This window comes from Coregonus lavaretus, assembly GCF_964263955.1.
Source record: "Coregonus lavaretus genome assembly, chromosome: 31".
Lineage (NCBI taxonomy): Eukaryota > Metazoa > Chordata > Actinopteri > Salmoniformes > Salmonidae > Coregonus > Coregonus lavaretus.
In genome coordinates, this window is record NC_140018.1 from 15,484,628 (window position 1) to 15,505,834 (window position 21,207).

Here is a 21,207-nt window from a genome sequence, read left to right on the forward strand (position 1 = left end):
TCTAAATACTTTCCGAATGCACTGTATATGGGGAATACAACCATCCCAGCTCTGCAGATTTTGCTGCGAAGAGACAGAATCATTAGATCACTTGTTTTGGTACTGCCCATATGTAGCTTGATTTTGGTCGCAGGTTCAGGAATGGCAAAAAAAATTGCAACATTTACTTGGAGCTAACTTTGCAAATAGCACTGCTGCGTGAAAAAAAATATAAAGAAAAATAATTTGAAAAGTCATAGACAATCGATCGATAATATAATAATACTCTTAGCAAAAATGTTTATCTTTACTTTACAATCTGTAGAAACTATAAGAATAGAAAGATTCAGAACTTTTGTGAAACATCACAGCACAGTGGAAAAATAAATGGCAGCTAGAAATCAAAACTGGATTGTCTTCAGAGATAGATGGGAGGGGTTGAGGGTAACTGAATGCTGGGACTAAAACAAACAAAAGATAACTAATGTAAAATATACTGTCTGTGAAATGTAGATAGTATGTATAAGCTGGAAGTAGAAGCCTAAGTATTGTTGTCCATTAGTTTACTCCAATTAGGGGAGGGGTGGTAGGGTTAGGGGAAAATAATAAAGAAGGAAAATATATTTAAAAAATATATATTTAAAATAATATATATACACTGCTCAAAAAAATAAAGGGAACACTTAAACAACACAATGTAACTCCAAGTCAATCACACTGTCCACTTAGGAAGCAACACTGATTGACAATAAATGTCACATGCTGTTGTGCAAATGGAATAGACAACAGGTGGAAATTATAGGCAATTAGTAAGACACCCCCAATAAATAACTGGTTCTGCAGGTGGTGACCACAGACCACTTCTCAGTTCCTATGCTTCCTGGCTGATGTTTTGGTCACTTTTGAATGCTGGCGGTGCTTTCACTCTAGTGGTAGCATGAGACTGAGTATACAACCCACACAAGTGGCTCAGGTAGTGCAGCTCATCCAGGATGGCACATAGCATGGAGGCGCTACCAGGAGACAGGCCAGTACATCAGGAGACGTGGAGGAGGCCGTAGGAGGGCAACAACCCAGCAGCAGGACCGCTACCTCCGCCTTTGTGCAAGGAGGAGCACTGCCAGAGCTCTGCAAAATGACCTCCAGCAGGCCACAAATGTGCATGTGTCTGCTCAAACGGTCAGAAACAGACTCCATGAGGGTGGTATGAGGGCCCGACGTCCACAGGTGGGGGTTGTGCTTACAGCCCAACACCGTGTAGGACGTTTGGCATTTGCCAGAGAACACCAAGATTGGCAAATTCGCCACTGGCGCCCTGTGCTCTTCACAGATGAAAGCAGGTTCACACTGAGCACATGTGACAGACGTGACAGAGTCTGGAGACGCCGTGGAGAACGTTCTGCTACCTGCAACATCCTCCAGCATGACCGGTTTGGCGGTGGGTCAGTCATGGTGTGGGGTGGCATTTCTTTGGGGGGCCGCACAGCCCTCCATGTGCTCGCCAGAGGTAGCCTGACTGCCATTAGGTACAGAGATGAGATCCTCAGACCCCTTGTGAGACCACATGCTGGTGCGGTTGGCCCTGGGTTCCTCCTAATGCAAGACAATGCTAGACCTCATGTGGCTGGAGTGGGTCAGCAGTTCCTGCAAGAGGAAGGCATTGATGCTATGGACTGGCCCGCCCGTTCCCCAGATCTGAATCCAATTGAGCACATCTGGGACATCATGTCTCGCTCCATCCACCAACGCCACGTTGCACCACAGACTGTCCAGGAGTTGGCGGATGCTTTAGTCCAGGTCTGGGAGGAGATCCCTCAGGAGACCATCCGCCACCTCATCAGGAGCATGCCCAGGCGTTGTAGGGAGGTCATACAGGCACGTGGAGGCCACACACACTACTGAGCCTCATTTTGACTTGTTTTAAGGACATTACATAATAATAATAATAATAATATGCCATTTAGCAGACGCTTTTATCCAAAGCGACTTACAGTCATGCGTGCATACATTTTTGTGTATGGGTGGTCCCGGGGATCGAACCCACTACCTTGGCGTTACAAGCGCCGTGCTCTACCAGCTGAGCTACAGAGGACCACCACATCAACGTTGGATCAGCCTGTAGTGTGGTTTTCCACTTTAATTTTGAGTGTGACTCCAAATCCAGACCTCCATGGGTTGATACATTTGATTTCCATTGATAATTTTTGTGTGATTTTGTTGTCAGCACATTCAACTATGTAAAGAAAAAAGTATTTAATAAGATTATTTCATTCATTCAGATCTAGGATGTGTTGTTTAAGTGTTCCCTTTATTTTTTTGAGCAGTGTATTTGCCAAAAAATATATGGGGGATTGGAAATTCTGCAGATAATTACATTGATAGAAGCCACAATCTATCTGCAATATTAAAGCTGATCTACCCGCTAAAATTATAATAAAAAAAAATAAGCCTGCATACTGTACTACTCATACACTTTTCTGTGTATCCCTTTTGTCAATGTCAGAGTCTTATTTAAAACCTGACATGTTAAGACACTCTGTGTACTTGCTACCCTGTGTAACCTGACAGTGGTCTGTGTTATCTCTGTGTTGTCTCTGGGTAGCTGCTGAGCCACCAGGAGCGTGTGAGTGAGAGCCAGGAGAGGCATGTGAACCTAAGGAAAGACTTGGCAGAGATGCAGGAATGGATGGCCCAGGTGGACGAGGAGTTCCTCATGAGAGACTTTGAGTACAAGAGTCCTGAGGAGCTGGAGGGGGCACTGGAAGAGATGAAGGTGGGGAACAGAGGACAGAACTTTGACATAAAAAAAAAAAACCTGGACAATTAGGAAGTCCTCAAACCTTCTAGAAAAAATACAAATACATAAAAAAAAAAAAAAAAAAAAAACATATTGTAAAGTGGTTGTCCCACTGGCTATCATAAGGTGAATGCACCAATTTGTAAGTCGCTCTGGATAAGAGCGTCTGCTAAATGACGAAAATTAAAATGTAAATGTAGAAAGAAAGTTCCACCAACTAAACCAAAAAATACCACTTTAACCCTATGTAGCCAGTTATGTCCCCTCTTATGTGAAAATACTATCCTGATTATCTGGTATGGCTCTTTCTTTTCCCAACTCTTCCCTTCTCTATCTCTCCCCTCCCTACTTAGAGGGCAAAAGAGGATGTGTTACAGAAGGAGGTGAGAGTGAAGATATTGAAGGACAGCATTAACATGTTGGTGGCCAAGGCTAAGACGCCACCTGGTGGTGGTGGCCAGGACCTTACAGAGGAGCTGGGGAGAGTCCTGGGGAACTATCAGAAACTATGTGACCGCTTCAAGAGCAAGTGTCACACCCTGGAGGTAAAGAGTTTGATAAGACTAGTCCAAACAACTTATGAGGCACTGCTTCTTTGGAGTATTTGTGTTCATATCATACAGTAATGTGGTTGTAGGCATATGTGTCCGTGTCTCATGGTGTCTCTGACCGTGTTTGTGTGGTCTCCTCTGTAGGAGGTGTGGTCGTGTTGGATGGAGCTGCTGCAGTACTTGGACCTGGAGCAGGGCTGGCTCAACACCTTGGAGGAGAAGCTTCAGGCTACAGAGAACCTACCGGAGAGCACTGAGGCTGTCAACAAGGCTTTGGAGGTACTTTTAAACCTATCCATTCTTCTGTCTTTCCTTTTTCATCTCTCATTCTCTCTCTTCCACTTTATATTATGCTGTCTCCTTTAATCCCTCCATCCCCCATCCATCCCACCACTCTGACTCACCCTTTTTATCTCATTTTCACTTTCTTTCATTTTATTAGCTTGTCTTTTCCTTTGGACCCTAGAAGTTTTGTGTTCTCTCTGTTTCTCTTACTTTTATGATATCACCAGTCTTCTTTGAGCAGACTCCAGCACTCTGTCTGCCTACCTCAGGTACTGTAAGAGTGACACCGACCTACACTACATGACCAAAAGTATGTGGACACCCACTCGTCAAACATCTCATTCCAAAATCATGGGCATTAATATGGAGTTGGTCCCCCCTTTGCTGCTATAACAGCCTCCACTCTTCTTGGTCCTCTGTAGCTCAGCTGGTAGAGCACGGCGCTTGTAACGCAAAGGTAGTGGGTTCAATCCCCGGGACCACCCATACACAAAAATGTATGCACGCATGACTGTAAGTCGCTTTGGATAAAAGCGTCTGCTAAATGGCATATTATTATTATATTATATTCTGGGAAGACTTTCCACTAGATGTTGGAACGTTGCTGCGGGGACTTGCTTGCATTCAGCCACAAGAGCGTTAGTGAGGTAGGGTGATTAGGCCTGGCTCGCAGTCGGTGTTCCAATTCATCCCAAAGGTGTTCGTTGGGGTTGAGGTCAGGGCTCTGTGCAGGCCAGTCAGGTTCTTCCACACCGATCTCGACAAACCATTTCTGTATGGACCTCGCTTTGTGCACGGGGCCATTGTCATGCTGAAACAGGAAAGGGCCTTCCTCAAACTGTTGCCACAAAATTGGAAGCACAGAATCGTCTAGAATGTCATTGTATGCTGTAGCGTTAAGATTTCCCTTCACTGGAACTAAGGGGCCAAGCCTGAACCATGAAAAACAGCCCCAGACCACTATTCCTCCTACACCAAACTTTACAGTTAGCACTATGCATTTGGGCAAGTAGCGTTCTCCTGGCATCCACCAAACCCATATTTGTCCATCGGACTACCAGATGGTGAAGCGTGATTCATCACTCCAGAGAACGCGTTTCCACTTCTCCAGAGTCCAATGACGTCGAGCTTTACTCCACTCCAGCTGACACTTGTTGTTGCGCATGGTGATTTTAGTCTTGTGTGCAGCTGCTCGGCCATGGAAACCTATTTCATGAAGCTCCCGACGAACAGTTCTTGTACTGACGTTGCTTCCAGAGGCAGTTTGGAACTCGGTAGTGAGTGTGGCAACCAAGGACAGAGGATTTTTCAGCAGTCCCATTCTGTAAGCTTGTGTGGCCTTCCACTTCGCGGCTGAGCCGTTGTTGCTCCTAGACGTTTCCACTTCACAATAACAGCACTTACAGTTGACCGGGGCAGCTCTAGCAGGGCAGAAATTTGACAAACTGACTTGTTGGAAAGGTGGCATCCTATGACAGTGTCACGTTGAAAGTCACTGAGCTCTTCAGTAAGGCCATTCTACTGTCAGTGTTTGTCTATGGAGATTGCATGGCGGTGCGCTCTATTTTCTACACCGGTGAGCAACGGGTGTGGTTGAAATAGCCAAATCCACTCATTTGAAGGGGTGTCCACATACTTTTGTATATATAGTGTGTATAAACATTGACACTTTCTTTTTAATCATCTCTGTCTTTCTATTTTCCTCTTTCTCCACTCTCTCTCTTACTGCTGCTTTTATTGTTTGGTCTCCTGTTCCGTCTCTCTCATACACACTGTCTTTCTCCCTCCTCTCTCACCCCATTACCTTTATTCTCTCCCTCTCTCCTCCTCTCTTTCACCATCACCTCTCTCTCTCTCTCTCTCTCTCTCTCTCGCTCCTCTCTCCTCTCTCCTCTCTCTCTCTCTATCTATAGTCGTTGGAATGTGTGTTGCGCCACCCAGGTGACAACAGGACTCAGATCAGGGAGTTGGGTCAGACCCTGATAGATGGGGGCATCCTGGACGAACTTATCTCAGAGAGACTAGAGACCTTCAACTCCCGCTACGATCAGCTCAGCCACCAGGTCAGAGAGTGTGTGTGTGAGAGAGGATGAGAAAAACAAGAGTCTTTGTACTTGGCCATCAAGTGACTGTCTGTCCTCGTCGATCCTCAACAACAATTTGTTTTCTATTTGTGAATTGTGTTTATGGTAGTAGATAATAAGTCAAATGTAATTGTGTTTGTCACATGCTCCATAAACAATAGGTGTAGACCAACAGTGAAATGCTTACTTATATATGTCATGAACATATCAGCATTATGTTAGTTCCTATATTTTCTAGGCTGTGAACAGGCAGATCAGTATATGTTTGGTAATGTACTGGTCTATATATTCTGTATGTTGACTTAATGTTGATATTACATCCATCTAGGCTGTGAACCGTCAGATCAGTCTAGAGCAGCAACTGGCCACTCTGAAGGAGAATGAGCAGGTTCTCCAGGCTCTGCAGGAGTCACTGACCCAGCTAGACCACACACTCACCTCCTACCTCACTGACCGCATAGACGCCTTCCAGCTACCGCAAGAGGCCCAGGTACTCACATACATACAGACAGACAAAGAAACACACCACACACACACACACAAACTCACCTTCTATCTGACCGACTACATTGATACATCCCACAAACACACACACACACTTGTAGCGAATGCCGACAATTACTTATTGGATGTCAATCAATCAATCAATTTTATTTTATATAGCCCTTCTTACATCAGCTAATATCTCGAAGTGCTGTACAGAAACCCAGCCTAAAACCCCAAACAGCTAGTAATGCAGGTGTAGAAGCACGGTGGCTAGGAAAAACTCCCTAGAAAGGCGAAAACCTAGGAAGAAACCTAGAGAGGAACCAGGCTATGAGGGGTGGCCAGTCCTCTTCTGGCTGTGCCGGGTGAAGATTATAACAGAACCATGCCAAGATGTTCAAAAATGTTCATAAGTGACAAGCATGGTCAAATAATAATCAGGAATAAATCTCAGTTGGCTTTTCATAGCCGATCATTAAGAGTTGAAAACAGCAGGTCTGGGACAGGTAGGGGTTCCATAACCGCAGGCAGAACAGTTGAAACTGGAATAGCAGCAAGGCCAGGCGGACTGGGGACAGCAAGGAGTCACCACGGCCGGTAGTCCCGACGTATGGTCCTAGGGCTCAGGTCTCTCAGTTGGCTTTTCATAGCCGATCATTAAGAGTTGAAAACAGCAGGTCTGGGACAGGTAGGGGTTTCGTAACCGCAGGCAGAACAGTTGAAACTGGAATAGCAGCAAGGCCAGGCGGACTGGGGACAGCAAGGTGTCATCATGCCCGGTAGTCCTGACGTATGGTCCTAGGGCTCAGGTTCTCAGAGAGAAAGAGAGAACGAGAGAATTAGAGAGAGCATACTTAAATTCACATAGGACACTGGATAAGACAGGAGAAGTACTCCAGGTATAACCAACTAACCCCAGCCCCCCGACACATAAACTACTGCAGCATAAATACTGGAGGCTGAGACAGGAGCGGTCCGGAGACACTGTGGCCCCATCCGAAGAAACCCCCGGACAGGGCCAAACAGGAAGGATATAACCCCACCCACTCTGCCAAAGCACAGCCCCCGCACCACTAGAGGGATATCCTCAACCACCAACTTACAATCCTGAGACAAGGCCGAGTATAGCCCACAGAGGTCTCCACCACAGCACAAACCAAGGGGGGGCGCCAACCCAGACAGGAAGATCACGTCAGTAACTCAACCCACTCAAGTGACGCACCCCTCCCAGGGACGGCATGAAAGAGCACCAGCAAGCCAGTGACTCAGCCCCTGCAACAGGGTTAGAGGCAGAGAACCCCAGTGGAGAGGGGAACCGGCCCGGCAGAGACAGCAAGGGCTGTTCGTTGCTCCAGAGCCTTTCCGTTCACCTTCACACTCCTGGGCCAGACTACACTCAATCATATGACCTACTGAAGAGATAAGTCTTCAGTAAAGACTTAAAGGTTGAGACCGAGTCTGCGTCTCTCACATGGGTAGGCAGACTGTTCCATAAAAATGGAGATCTATAGGAGAAAGCCCTGCCTCCCGCTGTTTTCTTAGAAATTCTAGGGACAATTAGGAGGCCTGCGTCTTGTGACCGTAGCGTACGTATTGGTATGTACGGCAGGACCAACTCGGAAAGATAGGTAGGAGCAAGCCCATGTAACGCTTTATAGGTTAACAGTAAAACCTTGAAATCAGCCCTTGCCTTAACAGGAAGCCAGTGTAGGGAAGCTAGCACTGGAGTAATATGATCAAATTTCTTGGTTCTAGTCAGGATTCTAGCAGCCGTATTTAGCACTAACTGAAGTTTATTTAGTGCTTTATCCGGGTAGCCGGAAAATAGAGCATTGCAGTAGTCTAACCTAGAAGTAACAAATGCATGGATTAATTTTTCTGCATCATTTTTGGACAGAAAATTTCTGATTTTTGCAATGTTACGTAGATGGAAAAAAGCTGTCCTTGAAACAGTCTTGATATGTTCGTCAAAAGAGAGATCAGGGTCAAGAGTAACGCCGAGGTCCTTCACAGTTTTATTTGAGACGACTTTACAACCATCAAGATGAATTGTCAGATTTAACAGAAGATCTCTTTGTTTCTTGGGACCTAGAACAAGCATCTCTGTTTTGTCCGAGTTTAAAAGTAAAAAGTTTTCAGCCATCCACTTCCTTATGTCTGAAACACAGGCTTCTAGCGAGGGCAATTTTGGGGCTTCACCATGTTTCATTGAAATGTACAGCTGTGTGTCATCCGCATAGCAGTGAAAGTTAACATTATGTTTTCGAATAACATCCCCAAGAGGTAAAATATATAGTGAAAACAATAGTTTAACCCCTGACCTCTAAACCCCTCTCCACCCCTTCCAGACCATCGGGGCAGAGATTGCGGCCCATGAGGTGACAGTGGAGGAGCTGAGGAGTAGGAACGTGGGTAACCTGCCTCCTGCCACCCCAGAGGGCAAGGCTGCCCGCAGTGGAACCATGTTGGACCTGCTGCAGGTACTGACCCCTAGTGGACAGGGGATGACATTATTCTCATTAAAGCCTGTAGGGATAACATAGGATTTATTCTCAAATTTGTGGGGTCCGCACTTCAGTAAAAAATAATTATGGTTGGTCATTACGTCGTTAACCCTTTAATTTCCCTCTTTCAGCGGAAGCTGCGAGAGATCGCCACTAAGTACCAGCTGTTCCAGAAGCCTGCTAACTTTGAGCAGCGCATGCTGGACTGCAAGAGGGTTCTAGATGGAGCCAAGGAAGAGCTGCACATTCTAGACGTCAGGGAGGTGGAACCTCAACAGATCCAGGCCTGCCTCATCGGCTGCATGGTGAGACCTAGAACTAAAACACTTTGAGAAGTCTCTTACAGGTGTGCATGTATGTGCGCACACACACACACACACTCCCTCACACTCCCTGTCTGTCTCCTTACCCTTCAGAAGCTGTATAAGGTTCTGAGTGAGGTGAAGTTAGAGGTGGAGACAGTGATAAAGACAGGAAGACAGATCGTCCAGAAACAACAGACTGACAACCCCAGAGGCATGGACGAACAACTGACAGCACTTAAACTGCTCTACAATGACCTGGGAGCACAGGTAAAACACACAGAAGTGACTATAGTAGTTTAACCTGAGGACGTAACAGTCTTGTCTTCTCACTTTGTCAGCTGTGCCATCATGAATAGTTGCATTCCTAAAAAAAACAAGATACTTCGACCTGATTTCAAAATGATGAGGATATCGTCATTTTGACCAACCAAACAGCGAGCCCATCGTCTCTTCTTCTCTCTCCAGGTGACAGAGGGGAAGCAGGACCTGGAGAAGGCTGTGTCTCTGTCTCTGAGGCTACATAAGGACAATGCCGCCCTACAGGACTGGCTGACCACCAACCAGACCCTGCTGCAGCAGAAAAACTCCTCTGGAGACATGCCCGCTGATATAGACGCTGAGATCGCCTGGGCCAACGTGAGTCACGTGTGTGTGTTTGAGATGTGTGTTTTCTGTGTTCACCGGGCTTGCTAGAAGAGTTAGTTTGTTGGAATGTTTATTTGGCTTTTGTGTGTGTGTGTGTGTGTGTGTCTGTGTAACGTGTGGGTGAACAGAGGATTTGTGTAACGTGTGTGTAACGTGTATAATGTGTGTATAATGTGTGTGTGTGTGTGTACTCCCCCAGGGCCTGCTGAAGGAGTCGGAGCGTCGTAAGGCAGACCTGGCTGTACTGATGGAGACCAGCGCTGAGCTGCAGGGGCTGGTGGAGGGGAGCGAGGTTCCTCTGGAGGACAGGCTGTGTGGCCTCAACGAGGGCTGGGGACAGGTCCGCACCTGGACCGAGGACTGGCTGAGCACCGTACTGGTGGGTTTACACTTCACTTTCTTAGAGACAGAATTAATAGAGAGGTTATCCTATCTAAAGTAATGGTTGAGTAAAGTGATGTGTACGTGACAGCAAAAACATCATGTCAGAAGGGACATTTTGAATTATTCCTGCAGCTTGCATCAACATGCCGTTTCTCTAGAGAGAAATCAAATCATTCACTAGAGAAATCGGAGAAATCAAGTCAAGAACTATGTGGGATGCTAGGCTGAAGGGAGTTGTAGTTTTCAGTAAGCAAATATTGAACCTAGTTCAGCGCAGAAACATGGTAATTAACTACAATGATCCTAATCCATTGCGGCATTTTGTTCCGGCTCAGAGATGGATCAGAGAGGAAGAGGCGAAGCGAGAGGTTTCACTCTCGCCATAATCTGTCCAAAATAAGCCCAATGCGTTTCTATGGGCTTATTTTGGACCTAAATGTATCACCTGCCTTCCCACCTTTGGGACAACGACTCCCATTGTTAGGGCATAGACATGAGCATCTCGTAATTATATACAGATCTCTGGGCGGATACTCTTTTACGTCTGCTACGTTAGGTTAGATAGACATAGACCGCATGAGAGAGGAATGTACACAACACAACAACGAGAGGGACAGTTTGCGAAATATACCTTATCTACTTTGAAGAACTAGTAAAATGATTTTGTCAGACAGCTCTGCAGTATACTTAGGCAGGCTAGCTAAATAGGATGACTAGACAGTGCTTTATGAGGAGAACAGAGTTAACGATAGATGGCCTGGCTGGCTGACTGCTACTGCCTGAGCAGAGATGAGATTATTTATTTCAGGAATTAAAAAATAATAAAGTAATCAAATAAAAACAAAGTGATATACACAACTGAAATATTTGGTTATTTATTAGTAATTTCCTATTTTTCTATTGATGTTTACCCATTGTGGACCTGACAGAGACAATGGAATATTTTATATGTTTTGGCAATTGAATGTTCACTATTGTTGGCTTAGGAATTTCCATTAAAAAGCTCTAAAGTTATTGTAACGTCATTATTTCATAATACATTTCATGTTTAAAAAAATTATCAAAACCGAAATCGAAAGACCGTGATTATTTTTAATAATCGAACCGAAACCGAACTGTCCTCAAAAAGCTCTAATCGCTCAGCGCTACCATCTTTTTACCTCTGCCCCCTACAGAGCCACCAGAACGAGGTGGAGATCTTTGATGAGAACCTGGCCCACATCAGCACCTGGCTGTACCAGACCCAGATCAACCTGGATGAGACGGAGAGACGGCCCACAGTGGAGAGGGAGATAGTAGTTAAGGTGGTAGAGACAGAGAGACGGCCTACAGTGGAGAGAGAGATAGTAGTTAAGGTGGTAGAGACAGAGAGACGGCCTACAGTGGAGAGAGAGATAGTAGTTAAGGTGATAGAGACAGAGAGACGGCCCACAGTGGAGAGAGAGAGATGGTAGTTAAGGTGATAGAGACAGAGAGACGGCCCACAGTGGAGAGAGATGGTAGTTAAGGTGATAGAGACAGAGAGACGGCCCACAGTGGAGAGAGAGAGATGGTAGTTAAGGTGATAGAGACAGAGAGACGGCCCACAGTGGAGAGAGAGATGGTAGTTAAGGTGATAGAGACAGAGAGACGGCCTACAGTGGAGAGAGATGGTAGTTAAGGTGGTAGAGACAGAGAGACGGCCTACAGTGGAGAGAGATGGTAGTTAAGGTGGTAGAGACAGAGAGACGGCCCACAGTGGAGAGGGATGGTAGTTAAGGTGGTAGAGACAGAGAGACGGCCCACAGTGGAGAGAGAGATAGTAGTTAAGGTGATAGAGACAGGGAGACGGCCCACAGTGGAGAGAGAGAGATGGTAGTTAAGGTGATAGAGACAGAGAGACGGCCCACAGTGGAGAGAGAGATGGTAGTTAAGGTGATAGAGACAGAGAGACGGCCCACAGTGGAGAGAGATGGTAGTTAAGGTGGTAGAGACGGAGAGACGGCCCACAGTGGAGAGGGAGATAGTAGTTAAGGTGGTAGAGACAGAGAGACGGCCTACAGTGGAGAGAGATGGTAGTTAAGGTGGTAGAGACAGAGAGACAGCCTACAGTGGAGAGAGAGATAGTAGTTAAGGTGGTAGAGACAGAGAGACGGCCTACAGTGGAGAGAGAGAGAGATGGTTTTTAAGGTGGTAGAGACAGAGAGACGGCCTACAGTGGAGAGAGATGATAGTTAAGGTGGTAGAGACAGAGAGACGGCTTACAGTGGAGAGAGATGGTAGTTAAGGTGGTAGAGACAGAGAGACAGCCTACAGTGGAGAGAGATGATAGTTAAGGTGATAGAGACAGAGAGACGGCCCACAGTGGAGAGAGAGAGATGGTAGTTAAGGTGATAGAGACAGAGAGACGGCCTACAGTGGAGAGAGAGATGGTAGTTAAGGTGGTAGAGACAGAGAGACGGCCCACAGTGGAGAGAGAGAGAGATGGTTTTTAAGGTGGTAGAGACAGAGAGACGGCCCACAGTGGAGAGAGAGAGAGATGGTTTTTAAGGTGGTAGAGACAGAGAGACAGCCTACAGTGGAGAGAGATGATAGTTAAGGTGGTAGAGACAGAGAGACGGCCTACAGTGGAGAGAGATGATAGTTAAGGTAGTAGAGACAGAGAGACGGCCCACAGTGGAGAGAGAGTGGAGGAGAGGAGGGGATGAAAGCATGGGGAGGGAACTGAAGGACGAAAATACAATATTGGTTGATTACAATTGAATTTTTAATTAGATCCTATTACCAGAGTTTAGGATATAATTAGCCTGTGTGGGGAAATAATAATTTGAGTAATAGCTATTGATGTTGAACCTGTTAATGTATAAATTGTTTGATTGATGTGTTGTGTGTGTATAGACCCTGCTAGAGGAGCTGGATGACATCAGTCTGAGAGTGGACAGTGTGAGAGACCAGGCCATCATCCTAATGACCAGTAGAGGTCCTGCCTGCAGAGACGTAGTAGAACCCAAACTGGCCGAACTCAACCGCAACTTCCACAAGGTCTCCCAATGCATCAAAGCTGCCAAGGTACAAATACTCTCACAACACTGTTTCAGTGTATTACAATCACAACTGTTCAGAGCTTTATCATTCAATCTGTAGATAGATGCGTACAGTGGGGTAATTCTCTTTCTCTTTTGTTTCTGACACCCAGATGTCCACCACTCTGGAGCCTGGGACTGTGGATATGATTCAGCAGATACAACAGATCTCTCAGATCCCTCACCAGATCTCTCAGCTCCAACAGGACCAGATTGCTGAGCTCCAGCAGAGCCAGTCAGAGGAGGCCCTGAGCTCCAGCCTGATGCAAACCTTTGAGGGGGAACTAGAGGCAACACTCAGGGCCCTGGAGGACCAGCAGGACCCCACACACACCCTGGATGGTGACAAGGTATATATTGGGCAGATACTCTCTCACTCACGCGCACACACACACACACACACACACCAAACACACACGCGCACACACAGTGGTTAAGTTTATGACTGATAAAACAAAGCACACAAAGTGCTATAAGCTATATTCAATGTCACAGACAAACAATGGTGTGATTGGTCAGTCTGGCCTCAGAGTGTGTTATCAGGGACTTATTATTGTGTAGAGCGGCTGAACAAATCACACCAGCACAGACCAAGGTCAATGTCAGTCAGGAAGCAGAGTGTTTTTCTTACTCCTGTCTGTCGACCCTCGGCTGTCTGGAAAAGGACTTCGTTTAGGATTCTTCAAGCAACTTTTGGTTTGGATTCACAGTTTAATTTCTTTTTTGGTTTTGATTATGGGCGTAATGTTCATTTTATAACCCTGGAAAACCCTAGTTCAGTTTTTTGATTGAAAGGGAGTCTTTGTTTCCGTGACAACGTTCACTCTGACCCTTTGTGTTGACCGGTCAGATGGACGAGGAGAAGGCTGGCATGGAGGAGCTGCTGAGGAGAGGAGAGGAGGTGCTGCTCCAGACTGCAGATGAGGGCCAGAGGGAGGAGCTGAGACTCCGACTGCTCCGGCTGCAGACGCAGTACACCACTCAGAGGGTGAGAGAGAATGATACACAATCTCTACAATAACTCAACAATCATGTAACATGTATATCCTAACACTGTAATAATACAATAATAGTATTAACAACAGTACATCACACAGATTGAGAGAGTAAGAGTAAAAACATTATATTTCATTTACCTCTACAAACTAAATGTGAGAGAGAGAGAGCACAGATACTCAAACCAGCTTTTAATATGAATATAAAGTGCAGTGCAGCATTTCAGATGTAAATGTATTCCCGTCTCGTAGCATAGTAGAGATCTGTTTAAGATCTGGAGGACCGTTGGCCTTGGCAATGTTATGCAGGCTCTCTGTTTGAGATTAATTACACACAGTATGGCTTTGTCTGGTGTTTGTGTGTGTGTGTGTTTGTGGGGGGGTTGTGTGTGTGTGTGTTTATGGGGGGGTTGTGTGTGTGTGTTTGTGGGGGGGTTGTGTGTGTGTGTGTGTGTGTGTGTGTGTGTGTGTTTGTGGTGGGGTTGTGTGTGTGTGTTTGTTGGGGGGTTGTGAGTTTGTTTGTGGGGGGGTTGTGTGTTTGTGGGGGGGTTGTGAGTGTGTTTGTGGGGGGGTTGTGTGTGTGTGTGTTTGTGGGGGGGTTGTGTGTGTGTTTGTGGGGGGGTTGTGTGTGTGTTTGTGGGGGGGTTGTGTGTGTGTTTGTGGGGGGGTTGTGAGTGTGTTAGTGGGGGGGGTTGTGATTGTGTTAGTGGAGGGGTTGTGAGTGTGTTAGTGGGGGGGTTGTGAGTGTGTTTGTGCGTGTGTGTGGGTGTCTTAATCCCTATCTTATCTCTACAGGAGTTGAGGGTGCTGAGAGTGAGACAGGCGGAGGTCTCCATGGACTCTTCTTCTTCTTCAAACAGCTTCACAGAGCAGAGAGACAGACAGGACCTGACTGTAGAGGTGAGACACATTCTATACTAAACAAAAATATAAACGCAACATGTAAAGTGTTGCTCCCATGTTTTATGCGCTGAAATAAAAAATCCCAGACATTTTCCATACGCATGTTTACATCCCTGTTAGTGACAATGTATCTTTTGCCAAGATAATCCATCCATCTGACAGGTGTGGCATATCAAGAAGCTGATTAAACAGCATAATCATTACACAGGTGCACCTTGTGCTGGGGACATTAAAAGGCCACTCTAAAATGTGCAGTTTTGTCACACAACACAATGCCACAGATGTCTCAAGTTTTGAGAGAGTGTGCAATTGGCATGCTGACTTCAGGAATGTCCACCAGAGCTGTTGCCAGAGAAATGAATATTCATTTCTCTACCATAAGCTGCCTCCAACGTCGTTTTAGAGAATTTGGCAGTATGTCCAACCAGCCTCACAACCACAGACCACGTGTAACCACACCAGTCCCGGACCTCCACATCCGGCTTCTTCACCTGTGGGATGGTCTGAGACAAGCCACCCGGACAGTTGATGAAACTGTGGGTTTGCACAACAAAATAATTTCTACACAAACTGTCAGACACCGTCTCAGGGAAGCTCATCTCTGGGTGCTCGTCATCCACACCAGGGTCTTGACCTGACTGGACTTCGGCGTCGTAACCGACTTCAGTGGGCAAATGCTCACCTTTGATGGCCACTGTGCTCTTCACGGATGAATTCTGGTTTCAACTGTACCGGACAGATGGCAGACATGTGGGCGAGCGGTTTGCTGACGTCAACGTTGTGAACAGAATGCCCCATGGTGGCTGTGGGGTTATGGTATGGGCAGCCATAAGCTACGGACAACGAACACAATTGCATTTTATCGATGGCAATTTGAATGCACAGAGATACCGTGACGAGATCCTGAGGCCCATTGTTGTGCCATTCATCCACCGCCATCACCTCATGTTTCAGCATGATAATGCACGGCCCCATGTCAGGATCTATACACTCCTTGAAGCTGAAAATGTCCCAGTTCTTCCATGGCCTGCATACTCACCAGACATGTCACCCATTGAGCATGTTTGGGATGCTCTGTACGACAGCGTGTTCTATTTCCCACCAATATCCATCAACTTCGCACAGACATTGAAGAGGAGTGGACAACATTCCACAGGCTACAATCAACAGCCTGATCAACTCTATGCGAAGGAGATGTGTCGCGCTGCATGAGGCAAATGGTGAAATCTTTTTTGTAATGTATCTGTGACCAACAGATGCATATCTGGATTCCCAGTCATGTGAAATCCATAGATTAGGACCTTATTTATTTAATTTCTATTGACTGATTTCCTTATATTTTTTACATTGTAGTCATTTAGCAGACGCTCTTATCCAGAGCCACTTTGAGTGCATACATTTTCATACTGGCCCCCCGTGGGAATCAAACCCACAACCCTGGCGTTGCAAACGCCATGCTCTACCAACTGAGCTACACGGGCCTACGTGAAATGAAATGTAATTCAGCAAAATCTTTGAAATTGTCAATGTTGCGTTTATATTTTTGTTCAGTGTATCACTAGTATTACACATCACTTATTATCTTATTCACTATGTCCTTTTAATGACCTTGTTTTGTTGTGTGACGTATTTATGATAGTCATGTTAAATGTGATATGAAAATGGTGACATTTGATGCTTCCCCCACAGACTCATGTGGTTGTGTTACCTACCTTAGTTGAATGTACTGGTTGTAAGTCGTTCTAAGAGTGTCTGCTAAATGTAATTGCAAAATGTCAGATTCACACACCCATACACACGCATGTACTTTTTCTAACATAATACCGTCTCTTGCCAGCAGATGGAGCCAGAGGAGAGGGCACCCTCTCTCAGTTCCTCAGACTACCTGCTGAATATCAACAAGGTTCTGCTGGCCATGGCCGACAACGAACTGCTGCTCAACTCCTCCGAGCTCAGCAGTGGTCTCTACGAAGACTTCTCCAGCCAGGAGGACACACTGAGGGTGAGAGAGGGAGGAGGAGGGAAAGGGGGAGGGAGGAGGGGAGATATATGAGGGGAAGGGAATATCTGTATTGTCCTTTAGATCTGAACGGCTACCTCTCACTCTTTTACTTACTTCTCTCCTCCTCTCCTCTCTCCTCCCCTCTCTCTCTTGTCCCCCTCTCTCTCCTACCCCTCTCCTCCTCTCTCTCCCAGAGTATAAAGAAGAGTCTGGAGCGTGTGGGGGAGCAGGTGACGGTGATCCATGAGCGCCAGCCTGATGCCATCCTGGAGGCGTCGCAGAGAGAGGTGGCACAGATAAGAGACGCCCTCACCCAGCTCAACGCAGAGTGGGACCGCCTCAACCGCATGTACAACCACCGCAAAGGGTGAGGTGACGCACGGTCAACATTGTTACTTAAGTACCTGTCAGGTCTTCATACACAATGAGAACTAAAGTGGAAAAAGATGCTCAGTGTAGCAACACAATAGAGGGAAGAAGAGCAGCTATGTAGTCTTTGATTGTCCAGTATTGCATGTGAGAGGATATGTTTGTCGCTTCTAACAGGGTATTAGATTAAGCTTGAGGTAACTCTGATCACTGATCTGAGAGAGAGAGAGAGAGAGAGAGGAAGAGAGAGAGAGAGAGAGAGAGAGAGAGAGAGAGAGAGAGAGAGAGAGAGAGAGAGAGAGAGAGAGAGAGAGAGAGAGAGAGAGAGAGAGAGAAGAGAGAGAGAGAGAGAGAGAGAGAGAGAGAGAGAGAGAGAGAGAGAGAGAGAGAGAGAGAGAGAGAGAGAGAGAGAGAGAGAGAGAGAGAGAGAGAGAGAGAGAGAGAGAGAGAGAGAGAGAGAGAGAGAGAGAGAGAGAGAGAGAAAAATATATCCTGTCTCTGTACTAGTCTGTCAGGGAGTTTCATCCCCCACTGACCTAGCCTGTGTACAGAGTAAATGTCAGTTATCAGATATTGACCACAGACGAGAGAGGATGAAGAGATATGCCAGGGCACGCAACTTATTCCCGCAGTGCGCAGTGGTCTAAGGCTGTGCCACTAGAGATCCTGGTTCGAATCCAGGCTCTGTCGTAGCCGGCCGCGACCGGGAGGCCCATGAGGCAGCGCACAATTGGCCCAGCGTCGTCCAGGGTAGGGGAGGGAATGGCCCAGGCAGGGATGTAGCTCAGTTGGTAGAGCATGGCGTTTGCAACGCCAGGTTGTGGGTTCAATTCCCACAGGCCAGTATGAAAAATAAAATAATGTATGCACTCACTAACTGTAAGTTGCTCTGGATAAGAGTGTCTGCTAAATGACTAAAATGTAAATGTAAAACTTAGTCCTCAGCACACACACACTGATCCACTCTGCCCAAGGTGACTGGGAGCACATATACACACACACACATGTTATGTTCTTCTATCCACGTGGGGACCAAAATACATTTCCATTCAAAATCATATTTTGCCTAAACCTAACCCCTACACTTACAGTGAGGGAAAAAAGTATTTGATCCCCTGCTGATTTTGTACGTTTGCCCACTGACAAAGAAATGATCAGTCTATCATTTTAATGGTAGGTTTATTTGAACAGTGAGAGACAGAATAACAACAACAAAATCCAGAGAAACGCATGTCAAAAATGTTATAAATTTATTTGCATTTTAATGAGGGAAATAAGTATTTGACCCCCTCTCAATCAGAAAGATTTCTGGCTCCCAGGTGTCTTTTATACAGGTAACGAGCTGAGATTAGGAGCACACTCTTAAAGGGAGTGCTCCTAATCTCAGCTTGTTACCTGTATAAAAGACACCTGTCCACAGAAGCAATCAATCAATCAGATTCCATACTCTCCACCATGGCCAAGACCAAAGAGCTCTACAAGGATGTCAGGGACAAGATTGTAGACCTACACAAGGCTGGAATTGGCTACAAGACCATCGCCAAGCAGCTTGGTGAGAAGGTGACAACAGTTGGTGCGATTATTCGCAAATGGAAGAAACACAAAAGAACTGTCAATCTCCCTCGGTTTGGGGCTCCATGCAAGATCTCACCTCGTGGAGTTGCAATGATCATGAGAATGGTGAGGAATCAGCCCAGAACTACACGGGAGGATCTTGTCAATGATCTCAAGGCAGCTGGGACCATAGTCACCAAGAAAACAATTGGTAACACACTACGCCGTAAAGGACTGAAATCCTGCAGCGCCCGCAAGGTCCCCTGCTCAAGAAAGCACATATACAGGCCCGTCTGAAGTTTGCCAATGAACATCTGAATGATTCAGAGGAGAACTGGGTGAAAGTGTTGTGGTCAGATGAGACCAAAATGGAGCTCTTTGGCATCAACTCAACTCGCCGTGTTTGGAGGAGGAGGAATGCTGCCTATGACCCCAAGAACACCATGCCCACCGTCAAACATGGAGGTGGAAACATTATGCTTTGGGGGTGTTTTTCTGCTAAGGGGACAGGACAACTTCACCGCATCAAAGGGACGATGGACGGGGCCATGTACTGTCAAATCTTGGGTGAGAACCTCCTTCCCTCAGCCAGGGCATTGAAAATGGGTCGTGGATGGGTATTCCAGCATGACAATGACCCAAAACACACGGCCAAGGCAACAAAGGAGTGGCTCAAGAAGAAGCACATTAAGGTCCTGGAGTGGCCTAGCCAGTCTCCAGACCTTAATCCCATAGAAAATCTGTGGAGGGAGCTGAAGGCTCAAGTTGCCAAACATCAGCCTCGAAACCTTAATGACTTGGAGAAGATCTGCAAAGAGGAGTGGAATAAAATCCCTCCTGAGATGTGTGCAAACCTGGTGGCCAACTACAAGAAACGTCTGACCTCTGTGATTGCCAACAAGGGTTTTGCCACCAAGTACTAAGTCATGTTTTGCAGAGGGGTCAAATACTTATTTCCCTCATTAAAATGCAAATTTTTTGACATGCGTTTATCTGGATTTGTTTGTTATTCTTTCTCTCACTGTTCAAATAAACCTACCATTAAAGTTATAGACTGATCATTTCTTTGTCAGTGGGCAAACGCACAATATCAGCAGGGGATCAAATATTTTTTCCCTCACTGTAGCATAACCCAACCTGTAACCCTAATTGGTTTTTCAACCACTCCACACATTTCTTGTTAACAAACTATAGTTTTGGCAAGTTGGTTAGGTTTTCTACATTGTGCATGACACAAGTAATTTTTCTAACAATTGTTTACAGACAGATTATTTCACTTATAATTCAATGTATCACAATTCCAGTGGGTCAGAAGTTTACATACACTAAGTTGACTGTGCCTTTAAACAGCTTGGAAAATTCCAGAAAATGATGTCATGGCTTTATAAGCTTCTGGATAGGCTAATTGACATCATTTGAGTCAATTGGAGATGTACCTGTGGATGTATTTCAAGGCCTACCTTCAAACTCAGTGCCTCTTTGCTTGACATCATGGGAAAATCTCAAGAAATCAGCCAAGACCTCAGAAAAACAATGCCTGGTTCATCCTTGGGAGCAAGTCTGGTTCATCCTTGGGAGCAATTTCCAAATGCCTGAAGGTACCACGTTCATCTGTACAAACAATAGTACGCAAGTATAAACACCATGGGACCATGCAGCTGTCATACCGCTCAGGAAGGAGACGCGTTCTGTCTCCTAGAGATGAACGTACTTTGGTGCGAAAAGTGCAAATCAATCCCGGAACAACAGCAAAGGACCTTGTAAAGATGCTGGAGGAAACTGGTAGAAAAGTATCTATATCCACAGTAAAACGAGTCCTATATTGACATAACCTGAAAGGCCGCTCAGCAAGGAAGAAGCCACTGCTCCAAAACCGCCATAAAAAAAACAGACTACGGTTTGCAACTGCACATGGGGACAAAGATTGTACTTTTTGGAGAAATGTCCTCTGGTCTGATGAAACAAAAATAGAACTGTTTGGCCATAATGACCATCGTTATGTTTGGAGGAAAAAGGGGGTTGCTTGCAAGCCGAAGAACACCATCCCAACCGTGAAGCACGGGGGTGGCAGTATCATGCTGTGGGGGTGCTTTGCTGCAGGAGGGACTGGTGCACTTCACAAAATAGATGGCATCATGAGGAAGGAAAATTATGTGGATATATTGAAGCAACATCTCAAGACATCAGTCAGGAAGTTAATGCTTGGTCGCAAATGGGTCTTCCAAATGGACAAGGACCCCAATCATACTTCCAAAGTTGTGGCAAAATGGCTTAAGGACAACAAAGTCAAGGTATTGGAGTG

General features: G+C 45.9%; 1 protein-coding gene across 2 annotated transcripts in view; it reads left to right on the top strand.

Moving 5' to 3' along the window:
• Window positions 1–17,463, top strand: part of LOC311107084 (utrophin-like) — a 57,515-nt gene extending 40,052 nt beyond the window's left edge. Inside the window, exons 24-40 of one of the 2 annotated variants that reach the window (XM_084149549.1) lie at window positions 2,582–2,752; window positions 3,130–3,321; window positions 3,472–3,606; window positions 5,526–5,675; window positions 6,025–6,186; window positions 8,531–8,662; window positions 8,818–8,991; window positions 9,103–9,258; window positions 9,457–9,627; window positions 9,836–10,015; window positions 11,196–11,324; window positions 12,898–13,068; window positions 13,196–13,432; window positions 13,933–14,070; window positions 14,873–14,977; window positions 16,818–16,982; window positions 17,177–17,463. In XM_084149549.1, coding sequence (XP_084005675.1) covers window positions 2,582–2,752; window positions 3,130–3,321; window positions 3,472–3,606; window positions 5,526–5,675; window positions 6,025–6,186; window positions 8,531–8,662; window positions 8,818–8,991; window positions 9,103–9,258; window positions 9,457–9,627; window positions 9,836–10,015; window positions 11,196–11,324; window positions 12,898–13,068; window positions 13,196–13,432; window positions 13,933–14,070; window positions 14,873–14,977; window positions 16,818–16,982; window positions 17,177–17,353 — 2,745 coding nt within the window. In that variant the 3' untranslated portion in view covers window positions 17,354–17,463. The remainder of the gene's footprint in view (window positions 1–2,581; window positions 2,753–3,129; window positions 3,322–3,471; window positions 3,607–5,525; window positions 5,676–6,024; window positions 6,187–8,530; window positions 8,663–8,817; window positions 8,992–9,102; window positions 9,259–9,456; window positions 9,628–9,835; window positions 10,016–11,195; window positions 11,325–12,897; window positions 13,069–13,195; window positions 13,433–13,932; window positions 14,071–14,872; window positions 14,978–16,817; window positions 16,983–17,176) is intronic. The other variant, XM_084149548.1, reaches the window with a different exon arrangement.
• Window positions 17,464–21,207: the final 3,744 nt, after the last annotated feature.